Below are 18,160 nucleotides of genomic sequence, written 5' to 3'. Positions count from 1 at the left end.
ACACAGGGATGTACGTCCATTATTTCTAAATAACACTGGGGAAAAAAAAAAAAAGAATAGCTGTCCAGTGGACAGTCAACGATGCCTGCTACAGGGGAGCATCTGTAACGTTTTCACAACCAAGTATCTCGGTTTCTGAAAATCTACACCACAGGTGAACAAATGAAACTTGTCTGGGCTCCTTTAAATACTCCTGTTTTTACCAAACATTGGTTTCTGTGTACCTATGCCTCACTACTCATCTATCTCTTGTTCAAGATGTTTAGTGCGCTTCGTAAAACAACCCCATCCAGAAACACAGGGTCCACAAGAGACATAAAATAAATCTAAGATCCAACCTCATCCTTTTACCTTTTTTTAGTTCTGCCTACATTCCAGCTTAACCTTGCCAATACTTCATTTTTAAAGGGAGGTAAAAGATTCACCCAGACCAGGTCAGACCCCCATACCACTTGCCCTAAGAGTGACCACGGTTTTAAGTTTCTTAGTGAAAATGCCAAGTATCTGTCTCCCATAGAAAGGCACATTGAGGTAAGTCCTTTTTTCAGAATAAAGAAAACTTTCCCATTAATTCCCAACAAGAGAGAGACCTCCCTGTGGGTCTCACTGTATTCCAAACCTGAACCAATCACTGGTAAGGAAATGGAATTACCGTGACTGAGGCTAAAAGGGGGACAGGGCCAGCACCTAATTTTGCTTACTTTGAGATCCCCCAGTGCCTCGCACAGAGTAGGCACTCAAAGGAGTATTGAGTGAGTGAATTAAATCCACCATTTCCTTCATTTCCTAGCTGTAAATTTTTCTTATTTCCATGCTCAAGAGTTCACTGTTTCCCTTTATATAGCAAATCCCCACCAAAAAAAAAATTTTAAGTATAAGGGCTAAGAAATACCGTCCCTGACTATTTTAGGTCAAGAAGGGCAGGAATGAGTGGTACAGAAACTCTGGCTGAACTGAAAGCAAGCTTGAAAAAAAATCTGAGATCTCAAATGTCACTCATGCCAACCATCACTTTGATTTTTCCTGTCCTAGAACACGATACCATCAGTGTTTAAAAGGCTTGGTCTCCAATTCAGTACATTATCATGAAGAAAAAGGAGAATTTATTTTTTAAACTTAACAAATTGACACGTCCTAAATCAATGAAAAGTTTTCTCTGCATGATTCAATATTAACAGTTAATAAAAATCTATCAATTGGCAGTGGTATAGGAAAAAACCTCTTCTGAGGTTATAAATCACACAGATAGCAACTCAAGCAGGGCCTGTCATTAGTGTATTAGGGGGAAAATCCATAGATGATGCATCGTCATTCACGGAACATCCACAGGTCTTCTGTCCTCAAGCTCGTAACTCACGTTAAGTACCAAATATCATTAAACTTTACCAAATATTGCTCAGCACAGAGATTCACAACACACACACACACACACACACACACACACACACACACACACTGAAAACCAATTTGTGGATGCCTGCTATTTAAGACATCTAACTCACTAATTGCAAAATCTATAGGAAAGTCTGCACAGCATCAAAGCCTTGGTTGATCCTATGAGCAGTTCCAAATGAAAAACGGTCTGTGTTGCAAGTAAATAAAGCGCTTCATGCACAGTTTCTGCCTCTAATGCTGTTTCTCCTGTGGGTTTTGAAAATGACCTTCCTGTAAGCATCAAGGACTATAACTTTTAGATAAAGAAACTTGTTCCTGTTTTAAGTCTATGTCAGGTTCATCCCCCTATAGCCCACAGTTTTCAAAAGCAGAGGAAAAAGTAATCCAGAATTTTAAAAAAAAAAAAAAAAAAGTCCTGTTTCCAGAATGAAGTTCCCTGTCAGCCTGCCTTGGGCCTTAGGTGGAGAAGCAGAGATTAAAGAGTCAGTATTCTTTTTCATGTTTCATCTGCCAGTTTTGTGAATGTAGAAAGAAAACCAGTGGCTACAGCTAAGCACCCAACTGTGGGTGTTAAGTCGAAAGTGTGATTCTAGCGCACACACCCCCTTACTTGCACACCCTCCATATTAGTGAATTCAGAAATAACACTGGAGTTCCTGAGAGAAGGCACCCCTTCTCCATTTTCTGCAGCCACTGATGAAGGTACCTCCAGGAGGGGTGAATGGCGCCGCAGATGCGTCCTCATATCGCCATGACGATAATGAAGCTCTTTGTTCAGCTGTGTGAATGTGAAGTGTGCAATCTCCGATGATCTCACCATTTCCTATTTATTCTATACTTACCTGAATACGCCAAGTATTGCAGCTTTTTAATGCATATGCAAACCCCTAAAATGTCCTTTTGTGAGACACTTCGCTAAAAGACCGCTTTTGATATGTGTTCATCTCCTCTTCAAACCGAATTAGACTGCTTCCTTCTTTTTAAGACACAAGTAACTCACTATTTAGAATCTTTGGCTTTGATTTGGTAGAACAGCCCAACAGGAAGGGACCATGTTCTCTTTTTTTCTCCATATTTCTGAAGGCAAACTTGTACTGATTTGTTTTGATTTACTAACAGAATTATGTTCCTGCCACAGACACAGGCTTCCTTTATGTCCTTTCAATCATCAGTCTATTTCTGTGGACAAAGTTTTCCCAAGGAAAACTGAAATCCCTCTGTTTGGTGACTGTGTGCTGAGCCATGGATGTGCGCTTCAGCAAGAGTCCGTCAGGTTTAGCGGGGAGAGGAGTTTTCCTCCACAAGCGCAACCATTTCTTGCACGCCTGCCACGAAGCTCAAACCAAGAGACCAGGTGACATTTTTGAACAATATTCAATAAAACTGAGCATCCAGCCTTTGGGGGAGGGGAAGGGGGAAGCGTGTGTTTGACACAACAGGTCACGTGTCCTAAAATGGAAGTTCTCTGCAGTTTTCTTTTGATTAAACTGTATTTGCCACTCCCTTCACCGTTAGGGGTGGGTGATATTTGGACACTAATAGCCGAAAATTGCCAACCAAGCAGGATTGCAGCAGTTCAACCAGGAGGAGCTAAGTCTCTTTTGTTACAGTCTTGTCACAAATGTGGGGCTCACCTCTGTCCTCTGAAGAGCACAGTCTATAACTCACAGGCACCTTTGGCCTGGAAGGTGGGGGGGTGCGGATGACCGCTTCTTGGTTCTCCTCAGAGCAACAGCTACTGAGAATGATTGGTTCTGCCCTAGACTTCAGAGTAAAAGAAACAAGTTCTCGCGTGGTAGCAGAGGCGCTCCAAATTATGCCCGGGAACATTCGAGATTGCAAGCGAACCTGGGAAAAACTGCACCCATCCTCCCCGCATCTTCATGATTACCTTTTAAGAGCTCAGAAAAGGCCATTGAGATGTTTTGAGATCCTTAAAGAAAAACCGGTTCCTCTGGTACAACTTTAAAGACATAATTCTAGAGATGTTGTAAGTGAATCACATCTAGAGATGTGATCAGTGAATCCAGTGAGCGACACACAGGCTGCTCTAGCAAAAGCAAACTTTGGGATAAATCAAAGGGCAGATGCCAGGTTATGTGTTAAAAGTACTCAGACCATATCATGGTATAAAATGAAAACTATGATCCACGTAAATAAATTTTCTTTCTCTCTGTGCTTCTTCTCTTTATAGTTTGAGCACAGTGTTATGAATTTACTCCTCAGGTCTTTGGTCTGTTGAGCGTGTATCTCTTTTCAAGGGACAATTAGCTCTTTTTTTAAGGACTTCCATATCAAGTAACTTACATCATGCGCTCTTTGGATTTTCCCCACAAAAGGGATTTCAGGAAATAACCTGATACAAACATTCTCTCATTTTTCTCAGTTATCTAAAGCTAAAACTCACAAATAAAAACAGCCCTTGGATTAAAGAGAAGTGAAAAAGTTTTTGTGTTTTTCAAGTTGTCTAATGTATTACAAACTAAAAATCTCTTTCAAACTGGCACCAAGGTGGCTTTTCTTCTTGAGCTGATTAGGACCACATGAGCTCAGAAAAAGCTGTCAGATCCTGCCTCTGGCGCAGCTGGAATGATCCAACTGATTTGCCAGTAAGATTTTTTTTTTTTTTAAAGAAAGAAGCTTCATCCCAAAGTCATAAATTTATATTCTGGAGCCCCAAGCAAAAATTACTCCTTGTTCATTTTTTTTTAACAATTAATTTTTTTTAACATTTATTTATTTTTGAGACAGAGAGAGACAGAGCATGAACGGGGGAGGGTCAGAGAGAGGGAGACACAGAATCTGAAACAGGCTCCAGGCTCTGAGCTGTCAGCACAGAGCCCGACGCGGGGCTCGAACTCACGGAGTGCGAGATCATGACCTGAGCCGAAGTCAGCCGCTTAACCGACTGAGCCACCCAGGCGCCCCTCCTTGTTCATTTTAAAGGAAGCAAAATTCCATCGATATTTCTTTTTATGGGACCTCCTGGACAACAAAAACAACTAGGGCAATATTTTGGTCAACATTTCCTGCTATAGTGGAAGCTAACTCAGTGCCCTATCGCTCACTATCTAGCTTCCCACTGACACACAGAGGTCTCATTCAGAAAACACTCATCTTCAGGAAACAGTCATAATCTGTGTCCAGGCCAGAATGGACCTTTACCTCTCAGGACTGGTTTTGTCAGGCTGGCCCAGGGCAAGTGAACGGATTAGGTCAAACTTTTTTTCTTCAGTCGACCACGAGGGGCTCCTGGACCTGCTTTGGGGTGTTCACCACAGCAAATGAAGGCACTCACGGAGCTGCCTGACTTCCCAAGGAGCCTGAGGGGGCACCCACCCTTCCCCGTCAGTCCTTCCACAACCACTTCCACACATGAAGACCTACCAAGCCTGCCTCTCTGAGTTCGATCTCCTCTCTTTGCTAGACAGCCCTTGGCCTGGGTGATGAAGAAGGCTGCATTAATGGATTCATGGGCCCTAGTATATTTGTGTTTATTCTCAGGAAACAGATGCACTTTAATCAGACCCAGCGTCCTATTGCCTTCGCTCCAAAAGACGACACCCTCTCATCAGTCTTTCAGCCCCCTTCACGGCATGTACGTGGAACCCACCAAGGAGGCAGATGTTTTGCTGGCTGTGCATTTCAGAACTGAGATTTCGTTTGTTTGTTTTTAAGTAAGAGAAGGTATTATAAGGAATGGCGGTGGGGGTAATCTTTATGTGGATCCTGCCAATTCTCATTTAACTTTACAATTCCTTTCTCACTCTGCCCCCCTTTCTGTGCACTGTAGTCTGGTTCTGGGGATAATTTTTTAATTTTGCCTATGTAGGGTCACATTCCAGACCGCAATCCCCAGACGGGCTGGGCTTCTCCGGCCTACCACCTCAGTGTTTTCTTCATGGGATTCTAGAAAGGGGCTCCTTAGTCTCTTTCCCTTGTCAACAATCCTAGAACCCTTTGAAATTCTTCCTTTCTCCAGATACACAGCAGATAGAATTATGCACCAACCGCTGACTGGGGTGCTAGAAGTTTTTCTCCGTGAAAATAGTGGGCAGAATTTCATAACCCGTCATTCCTCTATTAATAGTTAACCAGGTTGAGAGGATTTGAATAAAAGCACATCTTGTTGCATGCAACAATGGTTTGACAGAAGAGCTGTATGGCAGAGTTAGTATTTCACTGCTTTCAGCTTCACCACGCAGTTTTGTAGCCTGGGAAGCCATGCATGCAGAATGGCAGAACTTACAATTGCCGACACGAGGAGAGTACAATGCTACCTGTGGAGCCCCGCCACCAAGAGAAGGTGTGACAGTTCCGGGCCTTAAAAATACCCTCAACTGTTGAATAGTTTCAGAATAGTGCTTGCCACTTTTTGAAACACACATCAAAGCAAACCTTTTTTCAAGCACCTGTTAAGACGTAATTATTAAATTTTACAACCACCCGTTCAATGCACTGTGAGAAAAGGGGAGACTGGGAGAAAAACATCGAAGTGTACATGTTTATGGATAGAATACGGGGAGGTTGATTTTTGATCACTTTTGGAGCCAGGAGGAATGGCTTAGACACGACGGGATGAGCTTCAACAGCCTTAAGACACAGCTCTTTTCCAAAGTGACTTCCCTTTACCCACCCAACCCCCCCCCCCCAAAAAAAAATCAAAATGTACTTCATGAAACTATTGTATATGAAGCACTTATTAGCCGTAATTAAATGGACAATATGAATTTACTACGTCTTTAGGACTCTGGCTTGTTCTGGTTTAGAGCAAGATGATTAATGCAAATACATATTACTTGAGATAACCATTTAGCAGCTAATTTAGCCAAATTTATTACAGCAGTTAGAGGTTTTTCATTTTAGCAGACGGAGACAAGGACATGCCAAAAAGTGGGCAACGTGGACGAGTGCACACTGCCCTCTAGTGGCCAACCAGCTGGCGCGCTTTTTCGGGGGTGTGGAGTTGCTGAGATTCCTAGCCAAGTAATAACAGCAGGTTTTGCACGTTTCCGGCATCCTTTTAAACCATTCCTTTCCATAGCACTTTATTTCTGGGGATGATTTACTGCACTTTCCCCTTTTACTAGCTCAGGAGTACCCAGATACAAATCAAGTCAATTTCAACTTGGCAAGATTTTGGTTAAAGTATCATTTTTAACATCTGCATTTTAAAGCTCTCCTTCAGTGGGTATTTAATGGCACCGGTTCACATTACTGATTGTTTTTACTTGTTCCTTCATTTGGGGCCATATTTCAGAGCCTGTGTGGAGCTGTCACTCTGTTTGGCTCTAGCCAAGTCAATTCTGTGCCTCCCTTAGGCTAGTGCTTCTCTCTGACTTGGTAGGGGAATTTATTTCGTCCCAACATTCAGGAAAGTCCCACCAGAATTTCCCCTGACTGACCAATGTAAATTTTGTTCATACATGGACTATAAATTCTGCTAGACAAGATCAAAAGGAACAGATGTGTGAGTACACTGGTTGATATTGCTTGCACTGAGGTGAAATGATCAAAGACAGGGGTGAAGCATCTTCGGAACCATTCAAATATCTGGAATCTCAAAGAGATCTACCTCGCAGCTATGAATAAATCACATACAAATTTTCCTTTGTTAGTGTCTGACGTCAAACCCATTGACAATATCCACACCACATTAGGTATTCTGTGAGCCAACAAGATTTGTAGTCCCTTTATTCTTTCCTTCACACCATGGCTGCCCAAAATGGAATAAAGTCTTGCTACAAATGCTAGTAACCCTCGCTCCACTGAATTGTTGATTTTATTTGTCCTACTAATGGCATTATACATTAAGCATACAGAAGGGCACCCCTGGATTAGTGCAGGACCTCCCCTTTCTGAGCTGGCGGTTTTACCGGGATGATTATCATTTGGTCCCAGTCCTAATACACAATGCCTTCCATTTGTTTTGTTTTCTTCCCCCAGTGCTGAATAAGGGCCAGTGTGTGACGAAGTACTATCGTTGGATGCAGAAGAATGGAGGATATATTTGGATACAGTCTAGTGCCACCATAGCTATTAATGCCAAGAACGCAAATGAGAAGAATATCATCTGGGTGAATTATCTTCTTAGGTATATTTTCTAATTCTTTTTCATTTCTGTGTCAGTTATAAAATATGCAGCCCGTGGTTAATAGCTGACATGTTTTATTATCTTTTGGCAGTATCTGGTGTGGAATTATGTGGAAATTCTGCTTTTTCTTTCCACAAGATTCAAAGACATATGCAAAGATCAGAGCTATGTTGGAGGGGACTTCCGGGGCAGAGTCACAAAATTATCAGTAATTCTTGGTCTGTCAACATTTGGGCAGCTCTACAGACATTGCTTTGGTTTCCCCACAAATGTTCAGGCTAGAAGAAAAAACAAATGCAGACTTTTGCCTACAGATGAAGCATTCAAGAAAGCACCACCTTCTCCCCACCACATGAACCTACATTCATGCATTCCCATCCTTGAGAAGATTAAGCAAAAGGGCATGGGGAAGAAGTGACAGGGTTCACTATTTGCCTCCTATATTCCATCCCTTTGAAGCCTTACACAGATTACATAGCATCTGATTCCCTGGGGCATTCAAGTTTTGGTAAGCAAAGTGAGCTGCTTTGCCAGAATCAAGGCAATATCAGTATATAAACAAAGGCGCTCTCCTTTTGCCTAATGCTGTGTGATCCCCCCCTTCACTGCTATTTTAATGTGCCCTCGCGTTTACATCCACGAATGAAGCCAGGCTCAACAGCTTCCTGAATTCTAGTCTACAACCCCATTTCTCCCTCCTTCCTCATCTACTTTTGCCTTTGGAGTCAAACTAGCAAAAAGAAAACGGAGGGCAATGGCCCCGGGGGGGTCTGCTTTGGGCAGCAAGATTTCTGGGAGGTTCTCCACCAATCCTGTCCTGAGGTTATTAGAATGCTAGGCCTGGCTCCCTCCCACTACTGTCTTTCCAGTTTGGAGCTTCTCTTGGCTTTAAAGCCACCAAGCAGGACCCACACGCGGTCCGAGTAGGAAAGCCTCTGATCGGTCTTATGAATGGAAGTTGGTGCCCTTTGGCTGATAATCTAGACAGGGAGTACCTGAATCCCATTTTTCTTTGAGACAGCCAAATGGAGCCGAGATGCTGGCAACTGTGGCTCGTCAGCACGCTGACCCTTCAGAGCGTGTTCACGTACGAGGGCAATGACTTGAAGGCATGAATGTGCTTGCTACCAATAGCATATCAATCAGACACTAATGATTATAGCTCTAGAGAGGGCCTTAATGTGCGCCACTTAAAAGAGTCTTCATTTATCTACTTTCTCTTTCCTTTTTTGACCTCTTTTACTCTACATTAATTCTCTCTAAAGGCCCAAGTATGTGTATTTCATGTGGCTTTCTCTGAGGCCTGATTTTCATGCACGCTTTCCCCTGTGTTTGTGATATGCTCAAGATGGGTTTTACAAAGAGGTTTACAGAACAGTGGCTATGTGTAATGCAGAAGGTTATATAAAAAAAAAAAAAAAAAAAAAAACCTCACATGCCAAAGAGAAAATAGAATAAGGTATTGTGGCATTAACATTCTTTTGCTAGCCAGAAATGGTGTTGTGCCAAGGAGACCCATTATTATTAAAAATCAGACAGTAGTAACAGGGGCACCACGGACTACAAGGTACCTGTCCCCCATGCTGATGTAACATAGGTTACTAAAGTAATCTACATGCTTGTCACTCTGGTTCAGGGAGATATCTTTCCATCTGGATCTTTCTTACTGCCTCATCCATCTCATGACTACTCTGCCCCCAAATGGAGGGAATGAGAAGGGTTAAGGAGGTGTCAGTCCGTGCAGTTGTGGATCCACACCACTGATCTAGCCTGGGATCAAATGATACGAGCACCTAAGTGTTTGGTGATTCTAGTCCGTCTACTTCCATAGGGAAAGGAAGGAAGCAGTTTGGGTACCCAAGACCAGTTTTCAGGCTCAAGAGCCTCAATCTCAGACATGGTAGACAGCTCCCGGCTGACCTCAAGACTCACCCTGAGTTCAATAATGAAAGGCTGCAAGTTGAGGGACAAGTGACTTGGGAAGCCCCAAGGCATCTGGACCAAAGGAGATCAATATGGATGGGCTTTAGCAGAGAAAACTCCCACCATGTCTGCCATTCATTGGTATCACTTCTAGAGACTAAAGATCTAGAAGAAAAGCACTTGGCCTTGGCAAAATAGCAACTGTTGCATATCAGCAAAAGAGCAGCTCACTGAAGTTTGTTTTTCTTTCCCACATTCCTGTTCTTTGTTCTTCCCTGAGCAGTATTTTCAGGCCACCTCTTCCTTCTCAGAATCCCTCACTTCTGGGTCCTTCCCTGTTCTGAAATGACTGCTCCGCCAGTCTTGTTCCTATTCCCTCACATGTTGGTAGAATTACAGACTCCAGAGTGTTCAGAGACGGCCTAAGTGCCAAGGCCACCTTCCCACCATTAGCCTCATCTGATTATCTACAGAAAACTCTGCTACTGAAGCTAATTCACACTAAGGAGTAAATGCCTGATGATCCATCTTAGTGAATTAACCCTCCCAGCGACTGGCAGTTTTAGTGGTTACTGAAACAGTGACTCTTCAATACAGCAATCTCACTAGAGGTTGACAAATGAATCCTTAATCCTGTATTGTAAGTCTCTGGTTGGCTGGGCCATCATGGAGGGTAGAAGCAGCATTTTCCAGTTTGAGGCCAGAGGCTTTCCTTATGGCTTCAGATTACAGTAGCCCTCATTGCTCCCACACTGGGCTGGCCTTGAAGTGGCATTTCTAGAAGATAATGAACGCAAACTGACCGAACACACTCTCTTTTCCAGAAGAGGCTTGTTTCTGAATTAAAAATAGAACAAGAATTAAACACATTTGTGCAAATGGGGGTAGAGCCATTCTGTTAGGGCCTCTTTCACACTAGGACTCTCCCCGCTGCAATCAGAGTTCCAGCTTAACAAGCCACAGGTGTACACATGAGCAGTTGAAAATGTGATTGTAATGGGTGTGTTGACAGTTCAGTAGCCATAATCCATGCATCCCAAGGTGCACCTGTGCATCTGTCAGATCATTAGGCGCCGAGGGCTCTGCGCACCGCCCCCCCCACCTCCCCCATCAGTTGCTTTAGAGCCATCTCAACAGCTGAGAAGCTCCATCAAGGAACCAAGACAAGGGAACTGAGGCAACGGACTCATTAGGAGCCCAAGAGAAGATCGGGCACACCAGGAGGTATAGGAAGGAATAGTTGAGAGTACTTCTCAGCCTCCCTTCCCCGCCGCGCGCCCCCCGCCCGGGTGTTAGATGGGAGGGATGTCAAGCGGCACACTTCCCTGGCCCCCAGTGCTACCTGATTATTTAAAAGCTTTTTAGTGGCTTTCCTGTAGCATTTGGGTATTCAGTCATTGTAGCAGGGTGCGGCTGTACCCCGGCACATGAAATCCAAGCTCCTGTCAAAGTCCCATAACGAGCAGAGAAATGATTTCACGTGCAGTCTTTTAAACTCTCTAAACTCCATAAGTTTGGGGCAAGGAAGTGGGGAGAAGATGGTCAAAAGCAAACCATGCGGAATGGGTGTCTGCCCTCCTGACAAATGCCTCCCTCCCCCGCAGTAACCCCGAGTACAAGGACACACCCATGGATATCGCACAGCTCCCCCATCTGCCAGAGAAAACTTCAGAATCTTCGGAGACATCTGACTCTGAATCAGACTCTAAAGATACCTCAGGTATTACAGGTATTACTACTTCTCCATGTTCTGCAGTGACTGCTTGCCTATCCAAACATGAGGGGTGGGCAATGGCCAGACGGCAGAGCAACTGTTAAATTTCAGAGAGACATATGTCACATCAAGTTGATAGACTCTCTGTACACATAGGTATGTATATCAGTATACCACCACATACATATGTGCACACATGGATGTGTGTATACATATATGTATGTGGTATATATACACGCATATATATTGTATATATAAGCATATGTATGTGAAGGTATATATTTATACACATAAATTCACGCATCCCAATATGCCTGTATGCACGAAAACATACAGAGAGAGACTGATTTAGCAGTCACTCAATGTCAGCCCTCCACTGGCCACACAGAAGGAGTTGTGCCCTAATCCCATAGTAAGCTTTGGCCTCTTTACCTGAAGCAGAGGCAGTACGATCTCTGCTACCTATAAGGCCGCCTGCAACTTCGAGCCCGAAATATTCACATGCTTCCCAAGCTGGGATTGAGCCTCCAAAGCAGGATAGTTAATGACATTGGTAAACGACTCTTTGGAAAGTACCCTGAGTAGCTCTTTGGAACACAAGAAAGTTAATTTAAAAATGTACCTTTCCTCCAACCCCCAACCCCAGCTCCACAGGCACACTTAGAGCCAAGGAGCACAGAACTTCACAGAATTTTACAGCTGCAAAGAAGCCTGAGCTTCTTCTAACCCACCGTCTTCCACGGAAATGAAGTAGTTACGTGATCTGCCCAAGTTCTAGTGCAGGCTGCATCCGAAATCATGACAGCACAGCTATAAAATCAGCATTGTCCCTAAATCTTCTGAGTTGTGTTACTGGGAAAATCTATTCTCCCTATAATGTGCCAGATGGCTAGGGTTCCCCACCACCCCCGCCCCCCCCATCTTTAGGGCACCTGCTCTCCAGGCCTGTGAGCCCATATCCCTCTACTCCAGACAAAGCTTCAGGGAAGTGGAAGGAGGTGAAAAGCACAGAGGATCTTGATTGTTTTCCTATCCTAAACTGCATTCATTTGAAAGTTCTTTCCTAGGGCAGAAGTTCTGGAATAGACAGGCTCTGCTTCTTATTTACATAGTATTTAGCAGGAACATAATAAAAACTCAAAAAAAAAAAAAGGACAAAAATCCCCTGCCCCGTGGAGCCTGTATTCTTGTTGGAGGAAGAGATCAAAGTAAATGAAAATAAGCACCATCTGATTCCCTGTATGGCTAAGTGCTATAGAGAAAAACAACTTTAGGAATAGGGAGCGTGGTCTTCAATAATGAACAAATATTCACCAACGGAAGGGGCCGACGTCCGTAGAAAGTCACCTTGCATACCATCATGTTTCTGTGTCACTGACATCTTATTCCAGGTTATTTACCCTGACTCCCTGAATATTTTTGCAGGACTTCTCAAATGTTAATGTGCTAAACAATCACCGGGGGATCTCGTTCAAATACAGAATCTGATTCAGCAGGCCTGGGTGGAAAGCTGGGATTCTGCATTTGAAAGAAGCATCCAGGTGATGCAGTGCCGCTGGTCTATGAACCACACTCTGAGTAAAGGCCCAGCTAATCGAGGCCCTCCAGAGAGAGAAAGCCCAGGCTTTTAGGTAGCAAAGGTGGTGGAACAGCTCAGGTGGGCCAACACACCTCCCCAGCCCTGCCCCCCACCTCCAGCACGTGCGACGCGGACGCTGCCCTGCTAATGTGGTGTCTTTTGTCTCTCCTCCCCCGCCGCCGCCACCTCCGGCCACTGGCCCCACGCAGAGGACAACGAGAACTCCAAGTCCGACGAGAAGGGTAATCAGTCCGAGAACAGCGAAGACCCGGAACCCGACCGGAAGAAGTCGGGCAACGCCTGCGACAACGACATGAACTGCAACGACGACGGCCACAGCTCCAGCAACCCGGACAGCCGCGACAGCGACGACAGCTTCGAGCACTCGGACTTTGAGAACCCCAAGGCGGGCGAGGACGGCTTCGGCGCACTGGGCCCCATGCAGATCAAGGTGGAGCGCTACGTGGAGAGCGAGTCGGACCTGCGGCTGCAGAACTGCGAGTCGCTCACGTCGGACAGCGCCAAGGACTCGGACAGCGCGGGCGAGGCGGGCGCGCAGGCCTCCAGCAAGCACCAGAAGCGCAAGAAGAGGCGGAAACGGCAGAAGGGCGGCAGCGCCAGCCGCCGGCGCCTGTCCAGCGCGTCGAGCCCCGGCGGCCTGGACGCCGGCCTGGTGGAGCCCCCGCGGCTGCTGTCCTCCCCCAACAGTGCCTCGGTGCTCAAGATCAAGACGGAGATCTCGGAACCCATCAACTTCGACAACGACAGCAGCATCTGGAACTACCCGCCCAACCGGGAGATCTCCAGGAACGAGTCCCCCTACAGCATGACCAAGCCCCCCAGCTCGGAGCACTTCCCGTCCCCGCAGGGCGGCGGGGGCGGCGGGGGCCTGCACGTGGCCATCCCCGACTCGGTCCTCACCCCGCCTGGCGCCGACGGCGCCGCCGCCGCCCGCAAGACTCAGTTCGGCGCCTCGGCCACTGCGGCCTTGGCCCCCGTCGCCTCCGACCCGCTGTCGCCCCCCCTCTCGGCGTCCCCACGGGACAAGCACCCAGGGGGCGGCGGTGGTGGCGGCGGCGGCGGCGGCAGCGGGAGCGGCCCCAGCGCGTCCAACTCCTTGCTGTACACTGGGGACCTGGAGGCGCTGCAGAGGTTGCAGGCGGGCAACGTCGTGCTCCCGCTGGTGCACAGGGTGACGGGGACCCTGGCCGCCACGAGCACGGCCGCGCAGAGGGTCTACACCACCGGCACCATCCGCTACGCGCCCGCAGAGGTGACCCTGGCCATGCAGGGCAACCTGCTGCCCAACGCGCACGCTGTTAACTTCGTGGACGTTAACAGCCCCGGCTTCGGCCTCGACCCCAAGACGCCCATGGAGATGCTCTACCACCACGTGCACCGGCTCAACATGTCGGGACCGTTCGGCGGCGCCGTGAGCGCCGCCAGCCTGACGCAGATGCCCGCCGGCAACGTGTTCACCACGGCCGAGGGACTCTTCTCCACGCTGCCCTTCCCCGTCTACAGCAACGGCATCCACGCGGCACAGACTCTGGAGCGCAAGGAGGACTGAGGCGCCGCCCAGCGCGGGCCAGGGCTCCGCCCGGAGGCATCGTCGATCGGCGTTTTCGTTTAGACCTTTTAATTCTAGCACTTTGAATTCGAGCAGGTCAGCGTCCTCTCTCACCACGACGGCCCCCATTCCACCCCCTCTTTCTTTAACTTGACTTATTCTTTCCTGTAAAGATATGTTTATTTTTCGCCTTCCGAGAGTCAGATGACCAGTTGCCTGCCATTTTGTCTCCTTCTAAGATGTGTGTTGGGTTGTTTTGCTTTCCTTTTGCATCTTTATTAAGATGTCTTTAATGTTGTATATGCCTCTGCCATAGAATACTCAGTCTTGTGGTCAAGAGATTTCTCAAGTGACAACCATTGGGTTTTTCTTCCTAAAGATCTTGATATGATCAAGATTGAAAGAGACAAGCATAAACAATGTGCCCTGTTTGACTAAGTCAAATGAAATGGGGTGGTTTTTTGTTTTGGTTCCTAATTCCTTTAAAGATAGGGGGGATAGTATTTTAGAATTTTATGCAGAATTTAATTCTCTTTTTATGGTTAAGATTTTAAGATTTTCTTACTTGCACATAAAAATAATTTGGGTTCTTAAACTTAATTTCTGGCCTGTGACTAGAATGTTTTAAAAAAAAAAGTTGGACTAAATGTTAATTACTGAAACATTAACTTAATTTCTAAAACCATGGTGCTATCATTTATTAATCTGTAATGTCTTCATACAAAATGCAGCTCCTGGGCTGGGTTTTGGGGAAAAAAAAATAATAATAATAACGTGTTCTGTCCTGGTCTGGAGTCCCGCTGCTGCAGTCTCCTTGGTTAGTTAAGACAAAGCCCTCATTAACGTTTGCTGCAGGACTTAAAATTTTTTACCTCCCAACTAACAAACATAGCCTCACATTAAATTTAATGGGTCAGTAAAGCCCTTTTTAAAGGGGCTTTTGGAAAACTCAATCAAACTGATTTGAGGAGCAGTTTGGGTACATACTGCCTTTTGTTGGTCTGGGTTTTTGTTTTGCTTTTTGTTTTTTTCCCTTTTCTCAGTCTAACTGAGTCTAATTTTTGCAACTTCAGTAACACTTCAGAGTAAAAGAAGGAAAGGATATTTAACATGTCTTTGTTTTTGTTTTGTTTTTTTTTTATCATTTCTTGCTAAAAAAAAAAAAGGTTGCATTTTTAGGGGACTGATTTGATTTCATGAAATTTTTTTCCCCTTTGGTTCTCTTGTTTCTAGGTTGAAACCGGTAAGGTTTAAAACTAAAGAATGGGTTAATAAGCTTCAAACATAACTGCAACTGAAAACCGCACATTAAGTACTAAAAAGAAAAAAAGAAAAAAAAAGAAAAAAAGGAAAAAAAGAAAAGAAAAAGAAAAAAAATATCCTATTTTGTCTTTGTTGCCAGAAATCAGTGTAGTGTCAAACACTCCAAATGACTGTCGAGTATAAATTCTTCTTCCACTCCATTTTTGGCAGCTGTTTGTTAAGGCATCTAATAACAGATGTGAGAACTGTAACGTGTGCAATGTGTACGTGTCCTTGGCTGTCAGTCCCATTGCAATTTCAATGTGTGTTTCTATATGCAGTATATACTAAGCTAACGTAGTTGTTTTGTCCTTTGTCTTCTCTGTGCTCTATCTCTAGTCCGGAGTGGTACAGTCCCATTCCTGCAGTCCTAGTGAATCAGTGATTCTTGGGGGTTAGTGATTTTTGTGTGGTGGCCTTCCTCTGTAATGTCACCCTATGCTGCTTCTACTGTCTGTGAATCTTCCGTTTCACTTTTTGAAATTCCTGCTGTTGCTTTGCTGGTGTATATTCTCCCAACCTTTCCTTTCTTTTCCTCCCTCTCTTGTCTCCCCCTGCTCCCTCCCCCATCTCTCCTTTCCCCGCCTTCTCCAAAATCTTTTTCATTCTCAGAGATAAAAAGACTCTTAACTAGCTCAAGGTTAATGGAGCCATTTTTTCCCACAATGGAGTTCTGGGTATGACTTTTTTCTTCTGGAGTGCAACGCAAAGCACTGAAGAATAATGCTCAGATATATTAAATAAATTGATGCCATATAGCCTCAGTTGTTAACATTCCCAGAGTCCCTTGTGCTCTACCTATATAAGCAATGGGTGCTTTTCTTTGGTTTCCTTCCAGGTTGGCTGATGGAGCAATACATAAAGCAATTACCAGTGAGACAGAAAATTATTTCAAAGGTCAACCAACATTTTTTTTAAAACAGCAGGGGAGGGGATAACGGAATATAGACTTGTCATATATATTTGTTTATGTGTGCAATGCTAATAGAGTAATTCGGCTGTCCTTTGAATATCACTGTGTTGAGTGGTTTCCTCTAGGACCTTTGTGATTCCATGAGTTGGGCCCACATCACTGTGGAATAATAACTAAAAGACGTGAAATGCCACAAATTTTAATAGGGACGTTACTTGAAGGATTTAAGTAGGTTTAGAAGGTGAAGAAAGCCAGTCATGATATTTAAAGATTAATTTTGGAAGCTCTACTCTAGCTATCGAACAATCAAAGGAATGCACCTATCAGCTACAAAGAACAGCTAGACAGCTGTTTTGTTTTTTTTTTTTTCCTTTTATAAATGTTTCTGTGTTGTGTCAAAATGATTTCTGGTGATTTAAACTAACAGATAATCACAGCTGCTGTCTAAATCCATAGTGTTTAAAATTACAAAATGAAAAAAAAACACTTCATTACCTGTGAAGACTGTGTCTGTGTTTTTAACTATTTCTTGTACAAATATATGAAAACTTTTATGAGGAGACTGGTGCCAAGTAGCTGAATAATGGGGAAAGGGATATTCTGTTCGTAAAAATCTTAGCAGTGTTACCAACTCTACAATATATATGAAAAGAAAAATTAAAACATTACAAAGCGACAGCTATGGTACATTTGTTTTGTGTGAAGCTAACCGGACCTAACTTCCTGAGTGCCTGGCTTATTTTGAAACATTTTTTTTCATTGACCATTGATAATGCTGCAAATCAGAAATGTACATACTTCATTTACAACAGGGTTCTTTTTATACTTTTGTAGATTCTCATACATGTCACATACATGGTTGTCTTTATGTAACTTAATTTTTTCATCCGCAGGTGCCATTTTCATAATAAACTTCTCTTGGATTTGTTACTATCTGGCATCATTTCTTTTACATGTAACCATCCTAACTAATGAATGCTGGTAGTATTTGTTTAAGCAGGTACCTTGGTCATTACTCTTGATTTTTTTAAAAAAATGATTAAAAAAAAGATACATCCATATTTTCGCTAGTTTTGGAAAAAAAAATGCATGGCTTGTGTAATGATGAGGTTGACAAGGCACAGATTAAGATGCTAATCCAAATACTACACCAAACTTGCAACCATCCTAAATTTTCAGCTACCCCAACTCATTGTCATACCGAGCATTATTATGCACATTATCAAAGCTGAACAACGGGCCTGCACATTAACCACTACGGCAAGTGTGCATTTTTTCTTGATTAATGCACAGTAAGTGATGACAGTTTCCATACATTAATCATTGAAAATGCACTCGATATTTTCATTTATTACGATCTATAATGTATAACCAACTGTTCCATTGTTTATATCTTCTCTTTATACTAAATCTGTATTTTCTTTCTCCAGACAAGCCGAGTTAAGTCACGATCGTGCTGTCCTATTGGTTAGGTCAGCGAGCAGCCTGCAGCCTGTCACGTTTGAAGGCAGGTCAGCTGGCTAACAAAAAAAAAGAAAGAAAAACTTCAACTTGCTCTCTCTCAAATAAGGATACAGATGGGTTGCATGTTAAATCCGTGCTCTACAGAAAATGATGAGAGATGATTGGCTTGAGCTGAAGCAAAAGGCGCTTTTGTCCCAAAGCCACCA

The 18,160-nt window shown here is 44.3% G+C and overlaps 1 protein-coding gene across 1 annotated transcript in view; it reads left to right on the top strand.

Annotated features, from left to right (window-relative positions):
• Positions 1–17,420, top strand: part of NPAS3 (neuronal PAS domain protein 3) — an 857,895-nt gene extending 840,475 nt beyond the window's left edge. The window contains exons 10-12 of the mRNA XM_049612915.1: positions 7,342–7,489; positions 11,017–11,141; positions 12,915–17,420. Of these exons, the coding sequence (XP_049468872.1) occupies positions 7,342–7,489; positions 11,017–11,141; positions 12,915–14,275 (1,634 nt within the window). The 3' untranslated portion in view covers positions 14,276–17,420. The remainder of the gene's footprint in view (positions 1–7,341; positions 7,490–11,016; positions 11,142–12,914) is intronic.
• Positions 17,421–18,160: the final 740 nt, after the last annotated feature.

This window comes from Panthera uncia, assembly GCF_023721935.1.
Source record: "Panthera uncia isolate 11264 chromosome B3 unlocalized genomic scaffold, Puncia_PCG_1.0 HiC_scaffold_1, whole genome shotgun sequence".
NCBI lineage: Eukaryota > Metazoa > Chordata > Mammalia > Carnivora > Felidae > Panthera > Panthera uncia.
Note: the sequence above shows the minus strand (reverse complement) of the source record. Positions and strands in the feature narration are given on the sequence as shown.